The 22,918-nt window shown below is 33.5% G+C and overlaps 1 protein-coding gene across 1 annotated transcript in view; it reads left to right on the top strand.

Moving 5' to 3' along the window:
- Positions 1–22,918, top strand: part of LOC129227616 (uncharacterized) — a 116,010-nt gene that overhangs the window by 16,013 nt on the left and 77,079 nt on the right. The window contains exons 4-6 of the mRNA XM_054862207.1: positions 5,985–7,957; positions 11,913–12,091; positions 18,153–18,315. Coding sequence (XP_054718182.1) covers positions 5,985–7,957; positions 11,913–12,091; positions 18,153–18,315 — 2,315 coding nt within the window. The remainder of the gene's footprint in view (positions 1–5,984; positions 7,958–11,912; positions 12,092–18,152; positions 18,316–22,918) is intronic.

Here is a 22,918-nt window from a genome sequence, read left to right as displayed (position 1 = left end):
CTCTCTAATCTGTAGAAAGAGCCTTTTCATGTCTTTGTCACCATGGAGCTAATAATATAAATGTGGGTCCTACCTTGGAAATTATGTTGGACGAATTAGCTGAGCAATCTTCAACATTCGGCACGACTCTAAAAGAGGTGACAGTAACTTGGATGGACTAGATGACTCGCATGGCAGTGCAGTACGTTAAACTGCTCAAGTTTTTATTATCTTTTTAAAGTGAGAGGTTACATTAGCGAAATTGTTTAAAAACTTTTATTGAGCCTTCTTCCCAGACAGCGTTCACCCCCTGTTGTTACGAATAAAATGCATTGATGTAATAACCAACGACAATGAAACAACAAGGCTAGGTAAATTGGGTTGAGTAATAGACAAATAAAAAAGACATATTTTTGTCTGAAAGAACATGAGCAAAAACTCTTATCGTGACCCCCATTCGAAAACAAAAATCTATGTTAGAAGGTGGTGAAGTTTATGGGAATCTTTTGCTAAATGTCCACAATCATTTAATCTCAGTAAAACCAATTGCTGTGGAGCCGCATCACGCGTTTTCATCAAGCCCATTATTTTTTGCACAAAAATCTTTTCCTATTCATACGAGGGATGCTTTGTTAAAACGCATTAAACTTTTTTAAGGTACTTTGCCAACCAAACGATAGTCGCTAATTGAGATGTATCTTTGTTGTACTTAACAACTGGTGTACGGATCTTAAGATAAAGACTAATTCATGTAATGCAAAAAAGCACTATTTTTTCTTTTTTACGTGAAAATTTAACTTTTTGAAGAATTAAGTAAATCCCGAAATCAATCGGGACTGAGATTGGTGAGAGATTGAAAATCCTAGTTTGAATGTATGTTTTACCATGCATTTACAAATAGATTTTCAGCTTTGATTTAAAACTAAAATTTTAACCATACCTTCAGTAAAAAAAATAGTTACATGCATTTAAGTAATCGGTATTTGTCGTGCCGATTTAATATTTTAAGAATACTGAGACCCCTTAATCACTAGCTGCGTTGCCCGACGTTGCTCGGTCTGCCTCGAAATTATAAGTTGAGTCACCTGACACAAGATCAGATATCAGATAAATTGGAGAACAAAAATGTGTTTTTTTGTTTTGTTTTTTCGAAAACAAATGAGAAACCTGACATTGTGTTTCTAGAAAAAAAAAAAAAACCGTTAGATCTCACAAAGGTGCAATCAATAGTTTTGACCAATAGTGTAATGAGTTATGTTATTTCTCTACCTGTATTTTCGCTTTAGATTTGCATGACGAATAAAACCTACGTTTTGCGAAATGTAGACTCGTAGTAAGATGTAAATATTGGAACCCAGATTTAAAAACTGAATACTAACTACTAACTTTCCTTCAAATTTTCAGACAGGAGAAAGTGCCTACAAACAACCGTTAGAAAGACGTAAGTATCATTTTCTATTTGAAACATTCTTAATACAGATTTTCATAAATTGTTTTGCTTTCCTTTTAAAGTTATTTTCATATCCTTTGATCAGTTAAAGTTCACTTTTTCCTTATTAAATCGCTGCACATCATCATTTATTGGTAATTTTTTCTGCATTATTTTAATAGTTTTCTATATCATTGATATGCATTGGTGGTCGCAATCTTTTTATGTAGTAGTTGTTAAATTTTGTCCAGGCAAACATTTTTACTGGCGTTGTCTTAATATTTTTTCTCAAGCAGAACATACTTTGTTGCCTTATAAAAAAACTTCGATATTTGAAAAAGCAAGCACACGTGTAAGAATATTTTAGTATGTCATTTAGACACACTTTTTTCTAGTTTCGTGAATTTGTGCATTGAATGTTTCGTACAGAAAAGAAACTCCAAAATACGGTACTATCTGTTAGTAGAATATTGCAAAAAGTACCTGCAAACGTATTTTGACATTGACTACCGAAAGCTTATGGGTCATTTTCCCTAAACAGCGCAATTTGGACAGGGCAAGGAATGGCATTCACTGTGCCAGGGGAATGACACTTAGAGGAAATAATGCGTTTTACTGACGGTATTATAATTTATGTGGTAAAAGGAAACACTACTTTTATGAAATTGAAAAAGATCCAATGTCGTGGTGTCCAAAAAGTAGTTATTGTGGTTATTTGTTTCCTTTACATTTTACAGGGGAAGGATGACAGGGGAATGACAAAAATTAAAGTTAACTTATATATTGTCATAACTGCAAACAACAAATATCAATGTCACTTAAAGTAAGGGGGGAAAACTCTATACAAACAAGAGTCAATCATTCATTGAGCGATTATTACAAAATTAAATGAATTATCAAAGACAGGGTAATGACAGTCGTTAAAAATACTTATCAAGATTTAACTTGAGATCACCCGAATATACTCGACACCGTGTCTTTATTCAAAAAGAACTATTTAAGATTATTTCTATGATGAGACCAGAATTCAAAGATTAAATTATGAGTTAATACAACTGTTACCAGGTGTGAGAAACATTCATTCCATTCCTCGACAGGGGAATGACAAAAAATCAAAGGACATTTTTTACTATTTTTTTTTAGACAGTGCAAACCTTGAAAAGTTTTTATTTTTCTATTTTACAACATTGCATAACACTTGTTAAGAGGTTAAACAACAATTTCTGTACAAATATGCATGGCTTCCTGAGTCTTTAGAGCTGATTTTGCTTTAAGGTGGAGGTAGGGACACACAGGGGAATGACATTTATCATGTCAAAAATTATTTAAATGTATAATAATAATAGAGTGTTTGTTTTAACTTATTTTACAAACATAAAAACATGTTGTTAAAGCATTCTAGCGTCAGTTTTATTTCTATACTAGTTAGTTTGTTATTTTTGGAACAAGGACAAGAATTTAGCAGTTTAGAGAAAATGACCCTTATGCAATTTTAAGGATAATTCAATACTGAGATAAAACTAAGATTTTTTTCGAAAAAAAGTGAAAAATATGATAATAAGAAATTACGTTCATTATTTGTTAAATATCTACAAGCAACAAGAGAAAATAAAATATTAAAATATTATGTAACTAATGCTGTTGCAATCAAGCAACAACCAATGCACGTTTTGTAAAGACTCGATTAAAAAAGAGATTTAGCAAAGAATGGGGATGGTATTATGAGCTTGTTTTAATGTATCGCAGAAAATATTTTAAAGTGCCTGTTATCCTGAAAATGCCGGAAGCTACAGTGATTGCAAAAAAAAAAGAAAAAAAAAGAAAAGAAAAGAAAAGAAAAAGAAAAATGGTTTGCTGCATTTTTAGTCGTCCTAAATTGTTCTTTAGTTCAAGGAAAACCACCTTAGAAGTCATAAAAGAAAATTATTCTTACTTTCATATATTATTCAGACAAAGAAGTTTTGTCTTTTGCGTTTTCTTCAGTCATTTGTTCCGGTAAAAGAACCTGAAGTTGTTCTATTGCAATTGCTTTAGACTGTACAGATAGTTTTCCCATGTTCGAAAAGCTTTGGGAAACGCTCTGTTAATGCATTGCAAGAACTAAAGTAATCTTATTTACAACTTTTATCACTCATTTTGACCGCAACAGTTGAAAATGAAATTGATGGCCTTAAAATGCTCCAAATTTGTTTTTAATCGAGTTGATTTTCTGCTAAATATGTAAGCCGATTTAGTTTGACTATAACTAATTATTTTTATTGACACATAAGTAAATAATCTAATAAGGAAAATATTGTGTTGGTCTTAGAAATACCTAATCTTTAGCAGTAAATTTACATGGCGTTGTAAATTAACTGCTAATTAAATTCAACGGCATGTAAATTAACATGACGTTGAATATTGTGAAATTATTCTTCCTGTGCCAACGTTCTCATAAGAAATTAGAAGCATTCATATTTCTGATGTTTCATTAAAGTTTGCATTAATTTTCATTAAATTGTATAAAATCAATAATTAAATGAGAGACAAAAATAATGTATGAAACATATGCACATTTTCACTCCTAAAAGCATCGGTTGATTTCTAATTAAATTCCAAGTGGCAAATATTTAAAACAGTAAATTGATCATTCGCACTTCTGGGAAAAATGGTTTCTTAACTATTCAATGAAGAGGAAAGAGGAATGAAAATCCTTCCGACAGAAAAAGAGAAAACATTAAGCTGTTTTTGAGAATACAAAGAGAAATGTGGAAAGAAATGAAGAATGACCGGCGACATTTAAATATTTATATGACCAGGTTGAGATGTCCTGAAGGAGCCTGTGGTTTTAACGATTTTTTTTTCTTTTTACGCTTACAGAAAGGTTTAATTATTTTATATTTTACTCCTGTGCAGACGATGGTTTGCTGTATTTAGTTTAAATAAATTTCGTGTTTTTGTTTTATAGCGGTACTAGTGGTACCCGTACGGCTTTGCCCGTAATAGAAAAATGAAGAAAAATTAAAAGTTCTTTTGGTTCGTCTGTATATTTACAAATAATGTATGGTGAATTTTCTCGCCAATTGGCTTGTGCCCATGTTACGGTTCCACATTATGATAATTTCGTAATTTACTCGACCATCTTATGATATTTTTGTTCTTAAAATTGTTTGGAAAATTGGAATAGAAAAAGAACCATATCGAATTCTCAAAAAATCGCTTAGAGGTGCGCACCCTCATGCTGCAAACTAACTTTGTGCCAAATTTCATGAAAATCGGCCGAACGGTCTAGGTGCTATGCGCGTCACAGATATCCTTACATCCAGACATCCTCCGGACAGAAAGACTTTCAGCTTTATTATTAGGAAAGAAAATAAAAATATTTTACGAGCAGATTCATTTCTTATCTGAAAAAAAAGCATAACTCACATTATCAAGGTAAAGAACTAACGCAACTGAGCTTGATAGTTTTCTAAAAAATGTCATTTTTTAGTTATGCGTCATTAGAGAAAAGTTTTGTTTTTAAAGTAAAAATCACTACCGGTTTGCAATAAAATATTTGTCCATTATAGGTACTAAACTTATTAGGCATTGTAATTGTAGCACACGAATTATTTTATTCATTTTTTATCCTTTTATGTTCTTATTTCAAAATCTGAATAATATTAATCGCGCTAGTCTCAAGGTATTTAGCAGTGACTCTAACCAGTTATGTTCAATCAGTACAAAGTAGTTCTTTCTAAGAAAAATTATTTTGAGTTAATAAAATTCATTTTTATTAAGTAATAGATCTCCGTTACTTTTGTCTGGGTATTAAATGTGAGCACTTATTTTAACCAGACATAAAAATGCAAAATATTGTGCGAACACGATTTTCGAGTTTAGAAACTTACAAACACTTGAAAATAAAGGAAGCGTTGCTTGATTGGCGTTTTTTTTTCATTTTGGTTGACTCATGCAGCAATCGTGGTAATGGGATTTTCTATGCACAAGAAAAAGTTTTAATTCTCTTTTTCTTGCGTATTTCTTCTCAACAATTGGAATTTAGTAAAACACACGCATTTGCTACACCGTGGAAAAACTACTTTATAATTATAATTTAAAAAAAAAACCCATATCCTAAACAGTGATACAGCACTTATTTAAAATAAGAATTTGAAATTGAAGCTTAAACTTTAGAAAACAGTACCAAATTGAAGAATAATCGTATCATAATGACTTCAATAAAAATTTATCTTCCATCATCTAACTATCACAATCTGTCCTCGAATAAAAAATGATTGTGTAATGCGAGTGAAATTAAAACAAAACAATGGGACATTTAGGAAACATAGTTCATTGCTTTTGATGTAAAATACAAGGTATTTTTTGAGAAAGAATTTTTCGAGGAAGTTTTTCAATCAAAAATTCAGTGAATGAAATTTTAGTTTAAAACTTTGATTCAGCTGAGGAAATTAAAGCCATAATCATAATAAAAAATATTATTAAAATATTATAGTTAGTTGTAGAATTAGTTGTAGAAGTCTTGTATTCATTCATATATTCTTATTTACATAAATTAGGAGCTCTAGGTTTTATTTATCTTCTTATTTTGCAGATACGGAGCAACAAGATTTATTTGAGAAGTACGCAAACGGAGCTTTCGACAACAATGGGGCTGAAGCAATAACTGCTGCAAACTCGGACAGACATTTAGAAGAAGAGCAAAGGCGAAATGCCATTAACAGTGGCGTCTATTCTCCAGAAGTCAACAGCCGCCGGCAATTGCCGAGTCCTCAGAAGAGACAATCTGATCCACATTCCGATCAAAGGCAAATGCCACCTGTTCCTAAAACAAGGACGTCCGTGCCAGACACAAACCTTTATAATGAGTGCCGAAATGGAATTCCTAGAACTGTACCACTGACCTCCGTAGCTCAATGGCAGAATGAACAGACTTTGAGTCACGGTAAACAGAAGGATTCGAATGATGAGATGAATATGCTTGAGCAGGATAAACATTTCATTAATGATTTATCCCAACTCAAGCAGAATAATAACGCTCTCGGTATGTCAAAGAATGAGCAGCAGAAGCAGAGGGAAGATCTCGTGCATCCAAATATTGTAGATACGAGTGTCAAAATGGGTGGTTCTAGGGAGACCCAAAAAATTAGCGACAATTCTTCAAGGAGCATAGCACCCTCAGTACATGACCGAAACAAAATAGATCAAATGCGAGACAATGCAAATGCCGAACCAAATCGAAGGCATCCCGGAGGTCAGCAAATTTGGCCCGAAGAGAACAGAGCTTACAAGCCCATGCCACCTGAAGACAACAATCAGGACTTAGATGGCTACCAAGACGAAGAGGAAGAAGAGGACATCGACGACTATTTCCAGATGATTGAAAATGCTGTCGGCGAGCGAAAACCACAAGTCATTGTTGGAGGAAGGCGAACTGCTGACATTCAGAGACAATTATTAGCAAACGAAGCGAATAAGAAACAATCAGTAACTCCTGCTCAGGACTACTCACTGCAAAAAGGTCACGTTTCATCAACTTTACATGAGCTGGATGCTTTCAGTCAAAACCCACTATATGAGTCAAGAGGCATGTCATCGAGTAAAGCATATGGTAATATTTATGAGCAAAGGAACAGTCGTGAAAGCATAAAAGATAAGAATGATTTAAACATGTACGAGCAAGACAAAATATTATCGTCTAAAAAGGATTTTTACGGAGCAAACGACGGCTCGTGTTCTGCAAGAGATAAAAAAGTTACACAATACATAATCCAGCCAAATGAGCAAAAGTTTGGTCAGCAATCAGGTTCAGACGACTACAACAAGCAGAAACGGGAACATGAGAAACTTTTAATGCATGAATTAACTCCAGACACAAGACAACCTTCAGCCAACCACTACCTTGAAGAACACAAAACTCAACCTGTATCATACGAAGCCTTTAGTTCTGCCAAGGCTTTAAAGCAAACACAAGACACTCAGCAAGATTATCATCACGTTTCCTCCCAGCAAATAGCTCCACAAAATGCAGAAAGCAGAAGTCAACAGTATTACTACTCCCAACAAAATTCGGGTGTTCCCCATCAATCTGCAGGTCAAGTAGGTAACGATTACGATGCAGATATTGATAAAGGAAATCAATCTATTCCTCCAAAACAGCTACAGATAGATCAGAAAAAGGTCAAACCGAAACCAGACCCTCAAGATTGGTCACCCGTTTCAGATTTATCCCCGATCCTGGACGTATCGCCGTCTGTTGAAGCTGCTGAACAGGAGCTAATGGAAAAATTTCAAGAAAAGATCGTTATTCAAGACGAAGACGAGGACTACATGGATGACACTGACGATTCACGTCTGCTCAAGGCCGGAGGAATTCCCAGAGCTACAAGTGGTACAATCTCAGGGATGCTTGAAGAGTTTACAAGAGCACTGGGGCTTCCTGGAACTTCTCCTATTGATGATTCAGGAATAAAGACAGCAGTTTCACCTACATCCCTTGCTATAAGCCCCATTTCAAATGTCAGTTCTTGTGTGTCGACAGCTCCAGCTCTACAGAAGGAATACCAAGTGAGAAAATTTAAGATTTTTCAGGTAGATTCTTTATATATGTAGAAGAATTTGATACTGATTAGAAATTATGGCTTTCTTTATGCTTTTAAACAAGTTTTTTGCAACTTGTATTGGACAATTGTCAGCAAATAAGGCAAAGCATGGCATTTTAAAAAGCATGAATATCATACTTCTAGTAACTGCTGATAGTATTTTATGCCAATCGTATTTGCAACTTGTGGTGCTATTTAAATTTAAAAAACAATTATTTTGCACTGAAGTAAGCAACAGACTTAAGGGAAAATTTATAGATATTTTATATTTTGGAATGCAAAAAAATTTGAAAATTATAAAAATTTTGTTTTAATGCAAATGTTTCCTACATTTGAGTTTTGTTGAAGAAAAAATTAAGCAATGACCATCAATCAGAGTGGCTGCAAAGTTTCTTTTGAACCACTACACATTTTGAACATTAAATGCATGCGAATGAGATATATATGCACTTCATTTTTGCATGCAATGACGTTACTGATTTTATGCCATACATTTATTTGAACCTATTCTCGAAAGCAGTGTAAAAATCTCTATTTGAAGACTTTTTCTTCAAGCATTTTAACTCCAAAAAGGAAAATCAATTAAATCAGAATGAAAATCAGCAGTAACTTACAGATCTTTTGTAATTTGACTTTTTTGAGACGTAATTTTTCCAATTAAAAAAAAATAAATACAAGAAATGTTTTTAAAAGTTCGTTTTTCTTCGTTTTTCAAACTGCTGTGGAATTTTTCTTTCACCTGATTATTACACTGAAAAGCTAAAACACCTCCATAATAAATCTCTATTCAATGATAAAAATTACTCAATATGATAAATTGATTAATATTAGAAGCCTAATGATTTAGCGCTTTAAATTATACACACTATTTAATGATATTAGCTGTATAAACCCAACATTTTTCAATAGTCAATCAAATCTTACAAAACTAAAAAAACTTTCTTACATAATTTTTCCCTCCAGTTTTTTTTTTTAATAAATTGAATTGGGTATAAAACACGTTAAATGGTTTGATCTAAAATATAATATACTTTTAAAGTTACGAAAATGGTAATCAAACAGGAAGAACATTACATCTCAGAATATGCATTCATTAAAGTAGACCGGGGCACGTATACGCAGTGCCTTTTTTTCTCAAAATGAATTATAACTGGAGAGCCAACAGTCATAACAGATTTTAATGCTTCTTCCTAGCAAATATTCTCACAAGTATTTGAGTATTTTTCGAGCTTCGGTTCAGCATGCAGAAAGAATAATCGGTTTTCTACCACGTTGAGTAAATTTTGTGTGGAATATTTTGAAGCTCATTGTTAATAAATAATACTTAGTTAAGAAAAAACAAATGTATAAAAATTATCAAAATTTTATCTTTTTTTTGAGAATTGTATTTGTATGAACTAAAATGATATTAAATTTTTTTGCACGTTAAAAATAGTTATAAACTTAGCGACGGGGCAAGTTTACGCGTTGAATGTCGGAGCACCTTTACGATCGTTCTTACTGTGTCTTATTTAAACGTGTCCCTGACACTTTTTTCGCCCCAAACTGTCTCAACATTTTTAGTAGTTTCCGATTATTTAGCTCTGAAAATTACCATTTATCTTATAATTAAGTTTCACATTCGTATCTTATAGCTTACAATCATAGATTGCTGTCTTCATGCCACTTCAATCAAATACGTTATTCAGTCTGTAATAAATTTGCTTTATTTTAGCGATATTAAGACATTATGTTAAAAACACTAACAAAACCACGTTAGTTGTTAAAATAAATATGCTTAAATGTGCCTCGTGTCCGGGGCAAGTTTACGCAACCGACTTGGACTCAAAAGTAATTTTTTTAACGGTTAAAAACACAAGCTGAGCAACAACTGAATCTACCAATTTTGACTCCATTAACTGCTTCATAAAACCGCAATGTTTAAAATTTCCTACGTTAAAACATAAAAATTAGGAAAATCATTGAAAAAAATCCACGTAAACGTGTCCCGGTCTACCCTACTTAGTACGTTGGAACACTAAACTTTATCATGATATTTCATTACCTTTTTTTTATGAATAACGTTTTGCATACTAAAAAAAGATCATTAGCTTCTCACTATTAAAGTAATGGGAGATGAAATATCAGCTTTTTGTTCAGTATTGTTAACTTTAAGAAAATATTTTTATTGTTAATCAAACCAAAGATGATTAAAATTGCAGTATAACTTTATGTACCGAGCCAGTTTTAATGGTTAATAATGATTCCAATTAAATGATTTAAACTATGAATAGTTAATAACGATTTCAATAAAGTACAGCTCCAATAATTAATAGTTGATTATGAATAATTTAATTCCAGTCAAATGTAATTATAATTATTAATAGTCAGTAATGACTCCAATAAAATATAACTTCAATTATTAATAGTTAAAATTAGACTTCGTTATAAAACGAGTCTTTATTCATTCCTTTACTTTAAGATGTTGTTGAAAAAATTTTTTTTTTAATTTTTTGCACGTAAAAGTCAAGTTCAAGTACTCATTGCATGTTTAAGGACAAGTCTTTGTCAGTCAACACAATGTTCTATCTGGAACTTAATGCTTATTGCGTACAATAAGAAACCGTGTAATAATTGACTTGCAAAAGCATTAAACACTGTTTCACATTTTATTTTTCTATCGGTACTCATTAATACACACTGATATGCATTCAAGTGGAATCGTCAAAATTATCGGTTTTTAAACGTCCATTTTACTTTCATAAGTCGTATTTTAATTCCGCATATTCGCCAATATTCTGTAGGGATACTTAAGATTATGCATAAAAGTTTGCTCTTTTAGTTTGAAATTTGAACCACGAATCCAATATGGAAAATCGACAGCACATTCAATCAGCTCTTGTTGGTTCCATCAACATACTTCTTGAATATTTGTTGGGTGTAAAATATTTGCGTCGAGTTTGCGTCTGTGTACATGTAGATAATGATTAATAGGTGCATCCGGGGACGAGACAAAATATCTTATCTTTCAAAATAGTAATAATGATAATAATAATAATAATTAGTTTTTGATTTATGCATTTATAATCAAAACAGATTAATGTTTCAGATATTGAATGATTAAAAGTTGGAAAATAATTAATGGTTATACATGTGATTCTAATCATAAAAGCACAGTTCATTTCCTCCTGCGCTTTTATTTATTTATGTAGGGAAATAACAGAAAAGTAAAGCTATTTGCTTGTTGAAAGAAAATGCTTTCGACGTTTGAAAGAAAACTTTAAACGACGCATCATTCGGCCTGATTATTTTTTTCAATGATAAAGTTGATTTTACTAACTATGAAATAATATCGTCATTCCTTATGATACTACTAGTGGTACCCGCACGGCTTTGCCCGTAATAGAAAATCAAGAAAATTAAAAGGTCTTTTGGTTCGCCTGTATATTTACAAACAATGTATGGTGAATTTTCTCGCCAATTGACTTGTGCCCATGTTACGATTCCACGTAATGATAATTTCGTAATTTACTCGTCCATCTTACGATAATTTTGTTCTTAAAATTGGAATAGAAAAAGAACCACATCGAATTTTCGAAAAATCTCTTCGATGTGCACATCCCCATGCTACAAACTAACTTTGTGCCAAATTTCATGAAAATCGGCCGAACGGTCTAGGCGCTATGCGCGTCACAGAGATCCTGACAGACTTTCAGCTTTATTATTAGTAAAGATTAAAGAGCGGTGTAAAACATCGTTTTAGAATCATCGGGTTAAGACATTATGCTGAAGGACTTTTTTGAAAAATTAACCGACACTTTGCTTCCCCTGATTTCAGTTTTCTTCTTCTTTAGAGAGCATGAAAAAGTTACTTTTTGATATTTTCCTTTAATTAAAAAAAAAAACTGAAGATTTTAAAATATTTCCTTTTTTAAATTCAGGAAGGTTTTGGATCACCTCAGAAAACTACGCCTGGTGGGTCACCGCAAAAGACAGTGCCACAACCCACAACTCCTCGTCGATCTCACAGACGATTGCCACAGCCAACTGTAGAACAGATGCAGGCAGCTGTTGCTATGGCAGCACAAGGACCCAGAGAGAAATCTCCTCAACCGCCATGGTAATCTTTAATTTTTGTCTCTTCTACAATAACAATATCAAAAAGATAAAAGCAGATTGAAGCATAATATCTTATTAAAAGTGTCACTAAATAACAAAAATTAAAAATAAAATAAGAAGTTCACTAATACGTAAGTCAATATATGCATTTAAAAACATTGAAAAGAGATAGACATAGCAAAATTTTCGTTATAAGTCTATTTTATAAATTATACGATATAATTCATAGAAATGATTAAAATTATTGCTAGTTTTTTATTTGGCGCTATATTTTTCTATAAAAGACTCTAATATTATGTAGAATCATCACATAAGAATCTGTAGAACATTTTATAGAAACATCATACAGATACTTTAAAAAAAACTACAGGAAATGCTGCATAATATCTATAGAAAAATTATCAATTTTCTATTGAATACCCAAAAGATCATTTTACGGAAGTCTCATCACGCTTTTGTAGAAAGCTAAAGAATCATCTTGAATGAATTTTAATTCAAGATGATTGTTATTTTATGAATGCCTTGAATGTTATTTTAAGCCAGTGATATGAGATGGCAGAAGTACCTGTTGATCGATCTGTCGTGAGTTGGTCAAAAAACGCGAGTATTAATGACAACATCTTTGGTAGACAACACTTAAGTTTCTATACTGATGTAATAAGTGAAAATAATATTCGAAATTAATGTATCCTTATTGTAGGAGGAAAACAAGAAGGGTACAAGGGAGGGGCGATGGGGCGATCGTCCCATCGCCCCTCCCTTAAAGGAGTCTGCACCGGCAATTTTTCCGACTTCAAGTCATAAACTCAAGTGTAGGCCATTTTTAACGACGCTAAGGAAAGAAATGCAACTCAAATCTCCTCCCCAATTGTGTTTCGAATTGAAGTTCCAAAAAGGCATTTCAGCCGATTTTCGGTGATGTTAGGAGAAGGAGTTTGGAGGACTCTCCCCAGGACATTTTGCAAAATTGAAGTCTTTGAAGATGCGATTGATGACATCTCAGGTAATGTTAGGGGACAGAAGGAAATCAGTTACGTTCCTCTGGGAAGTTTTCGAAACTAAGGTTTTAAAAAGTGCAATTTTAGAAGACATTCGATGATGTTAGGGTGAGGAGGTTTTGAAACATTCTCTCGAAATTATTACGAAATTGATGTTCTAAAACGCAATTTTTGAATAACTTCTTCAACGGAAAAAGAAATAGGTGCGAAGACCTTCAGGGATAAATTTCGAAATTTTAGTTGTTTTTTATAAAAATGATGTGCTGCATAAGTAGTAGTAAATTAAAAATGAACAGCCCCTTCCTTGGAAAAATTGTAGATCCGTCCTTAAGGAAAATATGCTAAAATTACTTTTCAAAACTTTAAAACCGACGCTAGAAAGTACTAAGTATACGAGTGAGCGGTTATTGAAATCAGCTTATTACATCATTATTTCGATAAATATGATAAAGTTTTCCTGTTCTTACATCAATCTGAGAGTTTGTAAGTTCGTTACTGGTAAACTATTTCTCAACCTAGGCTGCAAAACTGCTTAAATTAAATGTATCCATTTTTTTTTTCCGAAACCGGCCTTTAAACAAAGGAAAGAAGAGAAAGATTAAATATCAAATACAATCCATATTTTTATTGAAAATACCGTCGCTGTCTAATGTTTTTTAAAATTTTGAAGTTTTTATTTCAAAGCCTTGCAAAAATACTGCATGATGGTACAAGTTTTTTTTTTTTTTTTTTTTTTCCCCTCGAAGCGCACTGCAAAATTGACGAAGTGGTACGAATATGAATTAGGAATAGTATCGACAAGAAATGAATCTTACATGGCGCCATCTATTGCCAAAATATTTTAACAAACCTTATATAAAGATTTACATCGAATATATTCTATATATGTTTTTTAAATTACTTTCCAGAGTAAAATAAGTTTTAAAAAAGTTAAAAGATAAGGTAAAATAAATGAGTAATAGAGGAAAATACCAAATCCTACTTAATGACAGAAAACAGAATAAATGTCGGGATAACATAATTTAGTTATTATAACTTATATGATCATAGTGACACGGAGGATGGAGATCACGGGGGGTCACTGTCACCTATCAATATTGTTTCATACTCGGTGACTGACGAGTGGGAAAATTTGGAGATACAGTCGAGCCCGCTTAATGGAATATCGGATAATAGAATATCCCGCTTAATGTAATAAAATTCCCATGTACTACAGCGTTGATGTGTGTTATTTTTATCCCGGATAATGAAATATCATGCTTATTAGAATAATTTTTCCTGGCAAATTGCCTATTCCATTAAGCGGGCCCGACTGTAGACAGTTATACCATACTGCAATTACTGAATATGTTTTTTTTTTTTGATAATACCTACTGTATCTACTTATTACACGTAGGTAGGTAAGCATGCACGTATTTTTTTCATTATTTTTTAAAAAAGGCATTCAGTAAATATTCGAGATTCATTTGGAAAATTGTGAATTGCTCCGGAACAAAAATTTAGATTCGGGGCCCTTTGATACCGCCCATGTCATTTATTGTTGAAACAAACAAATTCAATAATTCATAACGAGTATTTCAAGATTAAGCATTTAGGATTACTGCAGTCGTTAGAGGATCCTTCACAGAAAGGCCGTGCGATGAGCATGATCTCACACTTTGGACTCCCTTTATTATTATTTTTTTTTTACTTTCGTCAACCAGACTTTCCGACTTTGGATACCATGGCCGCGAGCGTGGAAACTCTTCTAAACCTCAATCTATAGTTGACATTAGAAATACCATTAGATTTTAAAGTTTTGAATACATTTGAAAATCATTGGTGTTTTTATTATCTCTCTCTTCCTTGCCAATGAAAGTTTAGACTCGTTAGGCATGCTCAATGATAGCAAATATTGAACATTTGAAGGGGAGAGGGATCTTTGATGCTCTGTTGCAATTTTCATAACCAAAAAGGAGAACCATACGATTTATTTCAAACTGCAGTTTTAGTTTAAACCACGACAAGAAAGAAAAAAGGAAACACCTTTCTGCTTAGAGCTAACACTATGCAACAACGTTACAAAAGCCTTAATTTGCAAAAAACTGTGTGTCTCAACTAGGGATACGCCAGTAAGCAAATAGGCCGATTACCGATTAATCGGCTGATGATAATAGGTCAATATTTAGGGGTACCCCCCCCCCGTAAGAACAAGGGCTGATACCCTTGATATCGCCTCAAAACAACCCCCTCCCCAAAAAATGTCATTGGCGCAGTTTGCGCCATGAGCCCCTCCTCCCCCCCTCCACTAGGTGGGCAATTAATGATCACAATGATTACTTTGAATGCTACCAATTTTTTTTCATTATTTCTTCTGAATAGTAATTTCGACTTCTTTGAGCCAATTTTCATGTTGTTAATAAAATTTTATTATGTTAACTAGACATGAAAATTAAAACATATAATGGTGCATTTTCAGTAAGTTTGTAATCTTTTAAAATAAAGAGGACTCTTTGAAGTAGGCAATAGTGCTGATTATTAAGAGGAAAAATTACAATTGTATCCAGATACAATTTATTCCGGAGAAATGTCTTAGAGAACGGTATCAGCCTATTTTGACTTAAGTACATCAACTCTAAAAAGGAAATTAAAAGATCGTTCACAAAACTAGCCTGGGCAGTCTGTAGTATTTAATAGCGAGGAAGAGCAGGTATTAAAGAACATCAGAAAAAATTAATCCACCCAAGACAATAAAGAGAGGAGTTTTCATTCTTTCTAATGTTAAAATAATAAGCACTTCAATTGGATTCAGCTGTAGTTAGATTATATTGCTATTTGATAAATTATGTTTGCCTAAAAATATGTTTTTATGTAAAAGCTGATTTTATATTAATTTATATAAATAATTTGCAATTTATATCAATAGTTTTCTCACTAGACTGTACGTTTGGAGTCTTCTTTCAAAATCATTGGTCCTTCTTGATATCACTACCTGTTTTACAGCTTTTCCTATTGCTGAGTTCGACCAAGTAGCCTCAGCGCGGGGCTACTTGAACCCAATTTTTAAAATAGAAAAAAAATGGAAAGAAATATATTTGTTGTTTTAAAAGGCGTAAGGTGGTAGCAGAACGTCTGGAAAGTGATAAAAACAAGGTTATCAGTGCACATTATGGGTTTAACCAAAAAATCAGTGTAAAACTCGCAAATAAATAAATAAATAAATAAATAAATAAAATAAATAAAGTTTCTGGTCCAAATAGTCCCCGTTTACGATACCTTAAGGCCATATTTTAAGAACGATTGGAATTCCTACCATACTGAACATATACTTTTTAACACTTCCGACATTAAAAACATAGAATAAAACATCGTTTTTTTTTCACCACCTGACGCACGAGTGGTTTTTAAATATTGCCTTCCTCGAATTATACTCCGTAGTATAACCTTCTAATGTCAACAAGTTCTAAGAAGTTATCCAATATTTTATCTGGGATTACAGTCAGGTCAGGTTTCTGAAACAGCCAATTTGCTAGGAAAAGCTAATCCAATAAGCAGGATGTTCCGTTATCTGGGGGTCAAATTGACAAATTGCAGCGATTCAGTACATTGAAAATTTAATACATTAGATGGCATATTCTTTTATGGCATATATTTCAGTAAGTGGGATTCACTGTATGCAATGATTGTTGCCCTTTTTATTTGTTACTAGTTGCGTCACCTGGCTTTGCACGGTCTACCTCATATATAGAAGTTATGTCAAGTGACGCGTGTTCAATAATCAGACTTAAAAAAAAAAGCCGGAAAATTTCCCGACAGATTGCGCTAAAATAACCAAACAGGCAAGAAATTTAAATCCCCGACTGCAGAAAAAGCCTTAAAACAAAAGCCAGAATTTTATTTGTTCATATTTGAGAAAAAAAAATCAACAGATATTTCTTCTCAATAAATTTCTTCACGCTACAAATTTTAATAAAATCAATGTTCAACAATGGATTACTAATTGAAGGCTTACTTAAATTTTAGTGCGAGATTCGTTAAAAACAGTTATAATTCGTGTTCTAATTACCTTGAAATACCGGAACAAATTTTGTCTGATGCACAAAAATTAGTGGTTTAAATGGATATTTTCGTCTAATTTTTGCGAGCATTTTTTTTTTGCCTTCATATTATAGGAAAACGCCATTTTCGGGTCCTAAAATTAAAATTTGAACGGTTCGGTTTTTGTTTGGCGTTTTAAAACCTCCCTACGTTCCTTCTCGGATGCCTAAGTACTTCCCTGCCAAATTTGGTCGGGATCCGACGTAAACTGTGGATTTGTATAGAGAACATACACACGCACACATATGTGCATACAGACACATTCTTTGTTTTATTTATATTTCGATTCCGAGTCACAACTGATTACAACTGTATTTATGTCGAGGACTGCATACTAAGTGCCTTGCCTCCATTATTTTTTATACCGATAGATGGCAGCACCATCACCGGATCGAACAGTTAATGAGAATTTAGAACTACAACAGGAGCTAATAGCTACTTGGTGCTAGCACCCCCAGAGGTATCGTTTCACTTGGAGGACATTGAGACCACGAGCATATTTAACGTCGCCCAGTCCCCTTTAATGACGACGGTGGATCTTCGACCATCGTGGTTCGAACTCAGGACCTTTTATTTATATAGATTACTTTTTTTGTGTATAAACCGTACTGGCAAATTGTTATTAAAAAAATATGTCGTGCCTATCTTTCCTCATATCGAAGGAAGGCTTTTGATCACGCACACAAGTTAGTCACACCTGTGCCAACAAAAAGAAAAACAGAATGTGCTTCATTTTTCAATATCTTCTCGCCATCAGAGTTTTCCCACTCATCTTCTTTTTGAGAACTCTTCTTTCCGAAACGACGCGGGTTTTCTTCTCCATTACACGTGTTTTCCCCCCTCCCGTCACCCATTCTCCCCTTTACCGAGGCGGTGAAAGACATTTCTTCCACCCCGCTCTAATACCTGTCCTCAATCAATAGCCGACCGTGCCCTGCACATTGTGTCATATATGCGCAGAGTCATTTGAATGTTCGTGTTTCGCAGTACGACCGGGGCGATGCTGTTCGGAGGGGACGCAAAACCAGCGACGGGGGGACGCCCCGTTTCGCCCATGATGCCTTGGAAAAGCCCCGACATCAGCCAATCTTTCGAACAAGCCTACAACAAGCAGCAGACCGGTGGACAGACGGAGCCAGAAAATGGGACAGTAAGTACTAAAATTTTGTTTTATATAAACTCTGGGTAGATTTTTTTCTCGCCTAAAAATATTAGATAGAAATTAAGAAATTAAAAAAAATAATTTGAACTTTGACATCATGAATTCAAATTATGTTTTTCGCAATCACGAGTGTGTGTATAGGCGTGTGTGTTTGTGTGTGGGGGGTATGTGTGTTTGTGTGTAGGGGGTATGTGTGTGCTGGCATAAGTGTGTGGGTAGTTGTGTATATGAATGTGTGTGTGGGGGGGGGGGGGTATGTGAATGTGTGTGTAGGCATATGTGTTTGTTTCTGTGTGCAGGCATGAATGTGTGGGTAGTTGTGTGTATGTGTGTGTGTGTGTTTGTGCGTGTATTTGTATGTGTGTGTGTGCGTGCGTGTGTGTGTAGTTGTGTATGTATGCACGTGTGTGTGGGACATGGATGCAACCTGGAGACGACTTTCGCTATAGGAGCAGCATCGTGAGGACCCGGTCGACGGTGATGCTGCAGGGAGTGGCGGTGGGAAAATAAAAATATAGGACATCAAAACAGTCAATTGAGAACAATAAGCAATCGTGATTGCTCAAAAAATAAAAGTTGATGCAATTTCGAACCTTAAGTAGACTTTAACAACGTTGGATTGATGTTGGTGTTCGTATCGACCTCATAACCTACAAGGACATCTGGAAGACGTTGAATAATAAGATGGTGCGAGAAATGCATGACACTTCGGAGAAAATAGTCAAATCAATTTAATAGACATGGTGTTTGTAGACAATGTATTCTTGAAAGTTTAATGTGTCTAACATTGTTTCATCGTTAACAAGTCCAGCCTCTGCTCAAATTAAATGAATGCTTTAGGTTTTTACTGTTCTAAGATTGATACGATATTTGAGCAGTCGACATTGAGAAAAAGTTACACGATTTTTTTTTTTAATTGGAGAAGGAAAAAAATATTAAGATTCATGCAATCGAATTATCTATAGCCTGTAAATAGTTAGTTTTGGGTTGAGCGGAACTTAAAGAACTACAACAAACGAATTGTTTGCATTTGACTTTTCACGTTTTGAAAACATATAAGCTAGGCTTTCTTTTTTATCAGTACACTGATACTTACACTTTTCTTCCATCTTTTTAAAAGTTAATTGAAATAATGAAACTCTTAATTTTATTATTGCAAGACAAGAAGTAAATATTTTTTTTTTTTTTTTGTTTTTGTCCTCCTATTTTTCTTACTTGTTGTAATTTTAGCTTTATTACGCTACTTTTTTTTTAAAAAATGTTAGTTTTATTTATAAAATATAGTATTATTCAAAACTATATTGGATAATAAGTGACTGACCAAAAGCATCATAAGTTCATGATAGCTGTGTACATTTTTTTTTACAAATTGGAAGTTCTTATCGTCTGCAGCTGAGCCTAGAACTTTAATTTAATTATTATAATTTTCATTGCTCGCGTGAGTGGCAACGTTAAAATTTAAGTTTCTTGATGGAACAAAAAAGATTACTGAGTAGCGATAAGTCAAGCAGCATTGCTGCATCACATTCTTTTCTTTCTAAAATATCTCGATCATTCTAAGTTATATTTATTTCTGAATTTATGTTAAATGTTACGTTCGTGTGTTGTAATAAATGTTCAATATAGTTATTGCAAGTATATTTTATTGCGAATTCACAACGAAGAGTAAGCGGCTCTACAATTCAAAAAAGGTCACGTAGCCCGCCATGCTCAACCATTTTTGGAGCCACCAGTGAGGATTTTGTTGTTTCGTTTATGATTCATGGAATCCTTTTCATAAGGTACGATATTTTAAAATCTCTTGTAATGAAAAATGCAAATGTAGGACATTGCATAGAACGTAAATAACGGACATTTAATTCATATTCGAATGCAAATTCCCATGAACATTATTATTCTAATTCATGTGTGCTATAAATGAAACTGAGTCTTTTATTCATTGAAATGGTTTATATTCTGTTCTGAATGAAGTGTATAAGAAACGTTTATCAGAAAAATCATTCTTGAATGTTGATACATTTTGTTGTAATTCTCGGAAAAGGTTCTTAACCCTGATTTACAACCGAAGATACACATTCTATTCTATTAGACTTTATTGCATGATATAGAGACATTCTATTCCATTTATTCTCATTCTATCTATCATTTTGTGATAAACCATGACTTCTAAAGCTGCATCTGCGTATGAAAAAGCAAAAAAGAAACGAGCTACTATTCGCGCGGTAACAACTAAGCTACTGAATAAAATTTCTGAGCAGTTAAATAATGAAGACGTTACTGTGGAAGATTTAAGCACATTCAAGCTGTAATTAAATAGTAAGCTAAATCAAATTCAAGTCGCTGATGCAGAAGTTGAAAACTTAATCGAAGATATGGATGAATTCGAAAATGAAATAGAAGCTAGCCAAGAATATTCAGATAAAATTCTAAATCTTCAGATCGATATTGAAAGCAGAATTGAAAAAATTAAGCTTGACTTTGAAAAAGATAATCGGTCTACATTACCATCGCGAAGTGGACCTTTTCAAACAAGTACGAGCATAAATTTGCCTAAATTCGATCTTCCAGCATTTAACGGAAATATAAGTAATTGGACTAGCTTTAAACAAATTTTCATTTCGACTATTCATAATAATTCTAATTTAAGTCAACTACAAAAATTGCAATACTTGCATGCATCAGTTACAGAAGAAGCTGCTCGACTAATAAAGGGCTTTCCTATCACAGAAAATAATTATTCTCAAGCTTGGGAAACGTTAATTAGTCGTTATGACAACAAAAGAGAGTTATCATATGCTTTAGTTTCGAAAATATTTAGCATTAAACCAGTCAAATTGATGACTTCTAAATCTCTTCGGGATATTTTGGATTCTTGCAATGAAGCAATTCGTAATCTAAAAACGTTGGGATTTGAGTTAGACAAACTTTCAGAATTAATCATTACTCAGTTTCTCGAAAAACGCTTAGATGATAATATCCGAAAACAGTGGGAGCTCACATTAGAAGATGAAGAAATTCCATCGTATAAGAAATTTATTGAATTTTTAGAAAAGCATGCCAGAAGCATGAAAACCTGCAAAGAAATCTATCCCAAAGAGGAACTTTTGAAATCCAAGAAGTCAGTTAGCTATAATTCCGTAACAAACGTAAATCGTAGAAGTTGTGTATTGTGCAATCATGCATTGTTCAAATGTTCAGAATTCAAAAATTTGAGCACTCAAGAACGGTGGAATCTAGCGAAGAAGAATAAACTTTGCTTTAACTGCTTGAGAGCTAATCACGATACTTCGAAGTGTAAAGTTACTTTTCACTGCAAAGATTGTTCTAAAAGACACCACACTCTCTTACATGATTCTTCATACAAATCGAACCTTTCAGTCGATAATTCTGCACAGAGGTCAAGTGATTCTGTTCAAGTTAATAATTCTCAGTCCAGCAGTCTAGCTTTAACTGGTCTGAATAATTCGTGCAATATTCTGCTATCTACAGCTTTAGTCAAAGTCAAGGATTCTCAAGGACATTGGCAACTGCGTAGAACTTTACTCGATTGTGGTTCTCAAACCTCATTGATGACTGAAGAATGCTGTAATAGACTTAATCTAAAAACATTTTCAACTAATCACTTAGTCATAGGAACTGGTAATCAAGTTGCTGGAAAGTCCAATTACTTAGTAAATTTAAACTTTACTCCACGGTTGAATTCAGAAACCTTTTCTACTAAAGCACTAATAGTTAAAGAACTTACTACGAAATTACCAAATTTCCTTATTTCTAGTCATAAATGGTCACACATTGAAAGTTTGCAGTTAGCAGATCCTGATTTCTACATCTCCAGAAACATAGACATAATATTAGGTGCAGATGTATTTTTTGACATAATTCAAGGTCGCAAGATAAGTGGTGGAAAAGACACACCTACTGCTATTCAATCAAAGTTAGGTTGGATTCTCTCAGGAATGGTATCGTCCAAGTTATATGAAGGTACAGAAAATACCAAATTGAGTCACCATTCCAGTGTAAAAATTGATGAAGTTCTTCAGAAATTCTGGGAATTGGAATCTATTCCTCAGAAAGAAAAAATAAGCATTCAAGACGCAAACTGTGACACGTTTTACTCAGAAACTACAACTAGAGATGACACTGGAAGATATGAAGTCAAACTGCCATTCAAGGAAGAACCAAGTCTTGGAAATTCGAGAGATCAAGCGGTTGCACGATTTCTGTCGTTGGAAAGGAAACTAATCCAAAATCCTAGCATGTATGATCAATACAAGAATTTCATGAGGGAATATTTATCCTTAAACCACATGGAATTAGTGCAAACAGAAGAGATCATAGTAGAGGATCGCAAGTGTTTTTATATGCCACACCACGGAGTAATTAGAGAACAAAGCAGCACCACAAAATTAAGAGTTGTGTTCGACGCATCAGCTAAATCATCCACAAACATCTCGCTAAATGATGTTTTGCATGCTGGACCCAAACTCCAAACTGATCTATTTTATATTCTATCAAATTTCAGAATACACTCCATAGCTCTTGCGGCTGATATCGAAAAAATGTTCCGACAAATTCTTGTCTCACATTCAGA

This window comes from Uloborus diversus, chromosome 1 (assembly GCF_026930045.1).
Source record: "Uloborus diversus isolate 005 chromosome 1, Udiv.v.3.1, whole genome shotgun sequence".
NCBI classification, from domain to species: domain Eukaryota; kingdom Metazoa; phylum Arthropoda; class Arachnida; order Araneae; family Uloboridae; genus Uloborus; species Uloborus diversus.
The sequence above is the reverse complement of the archived record's forward strand: the minus strand, read 5'-3'. Positions and strand labels throughout refer to the sequence as shown.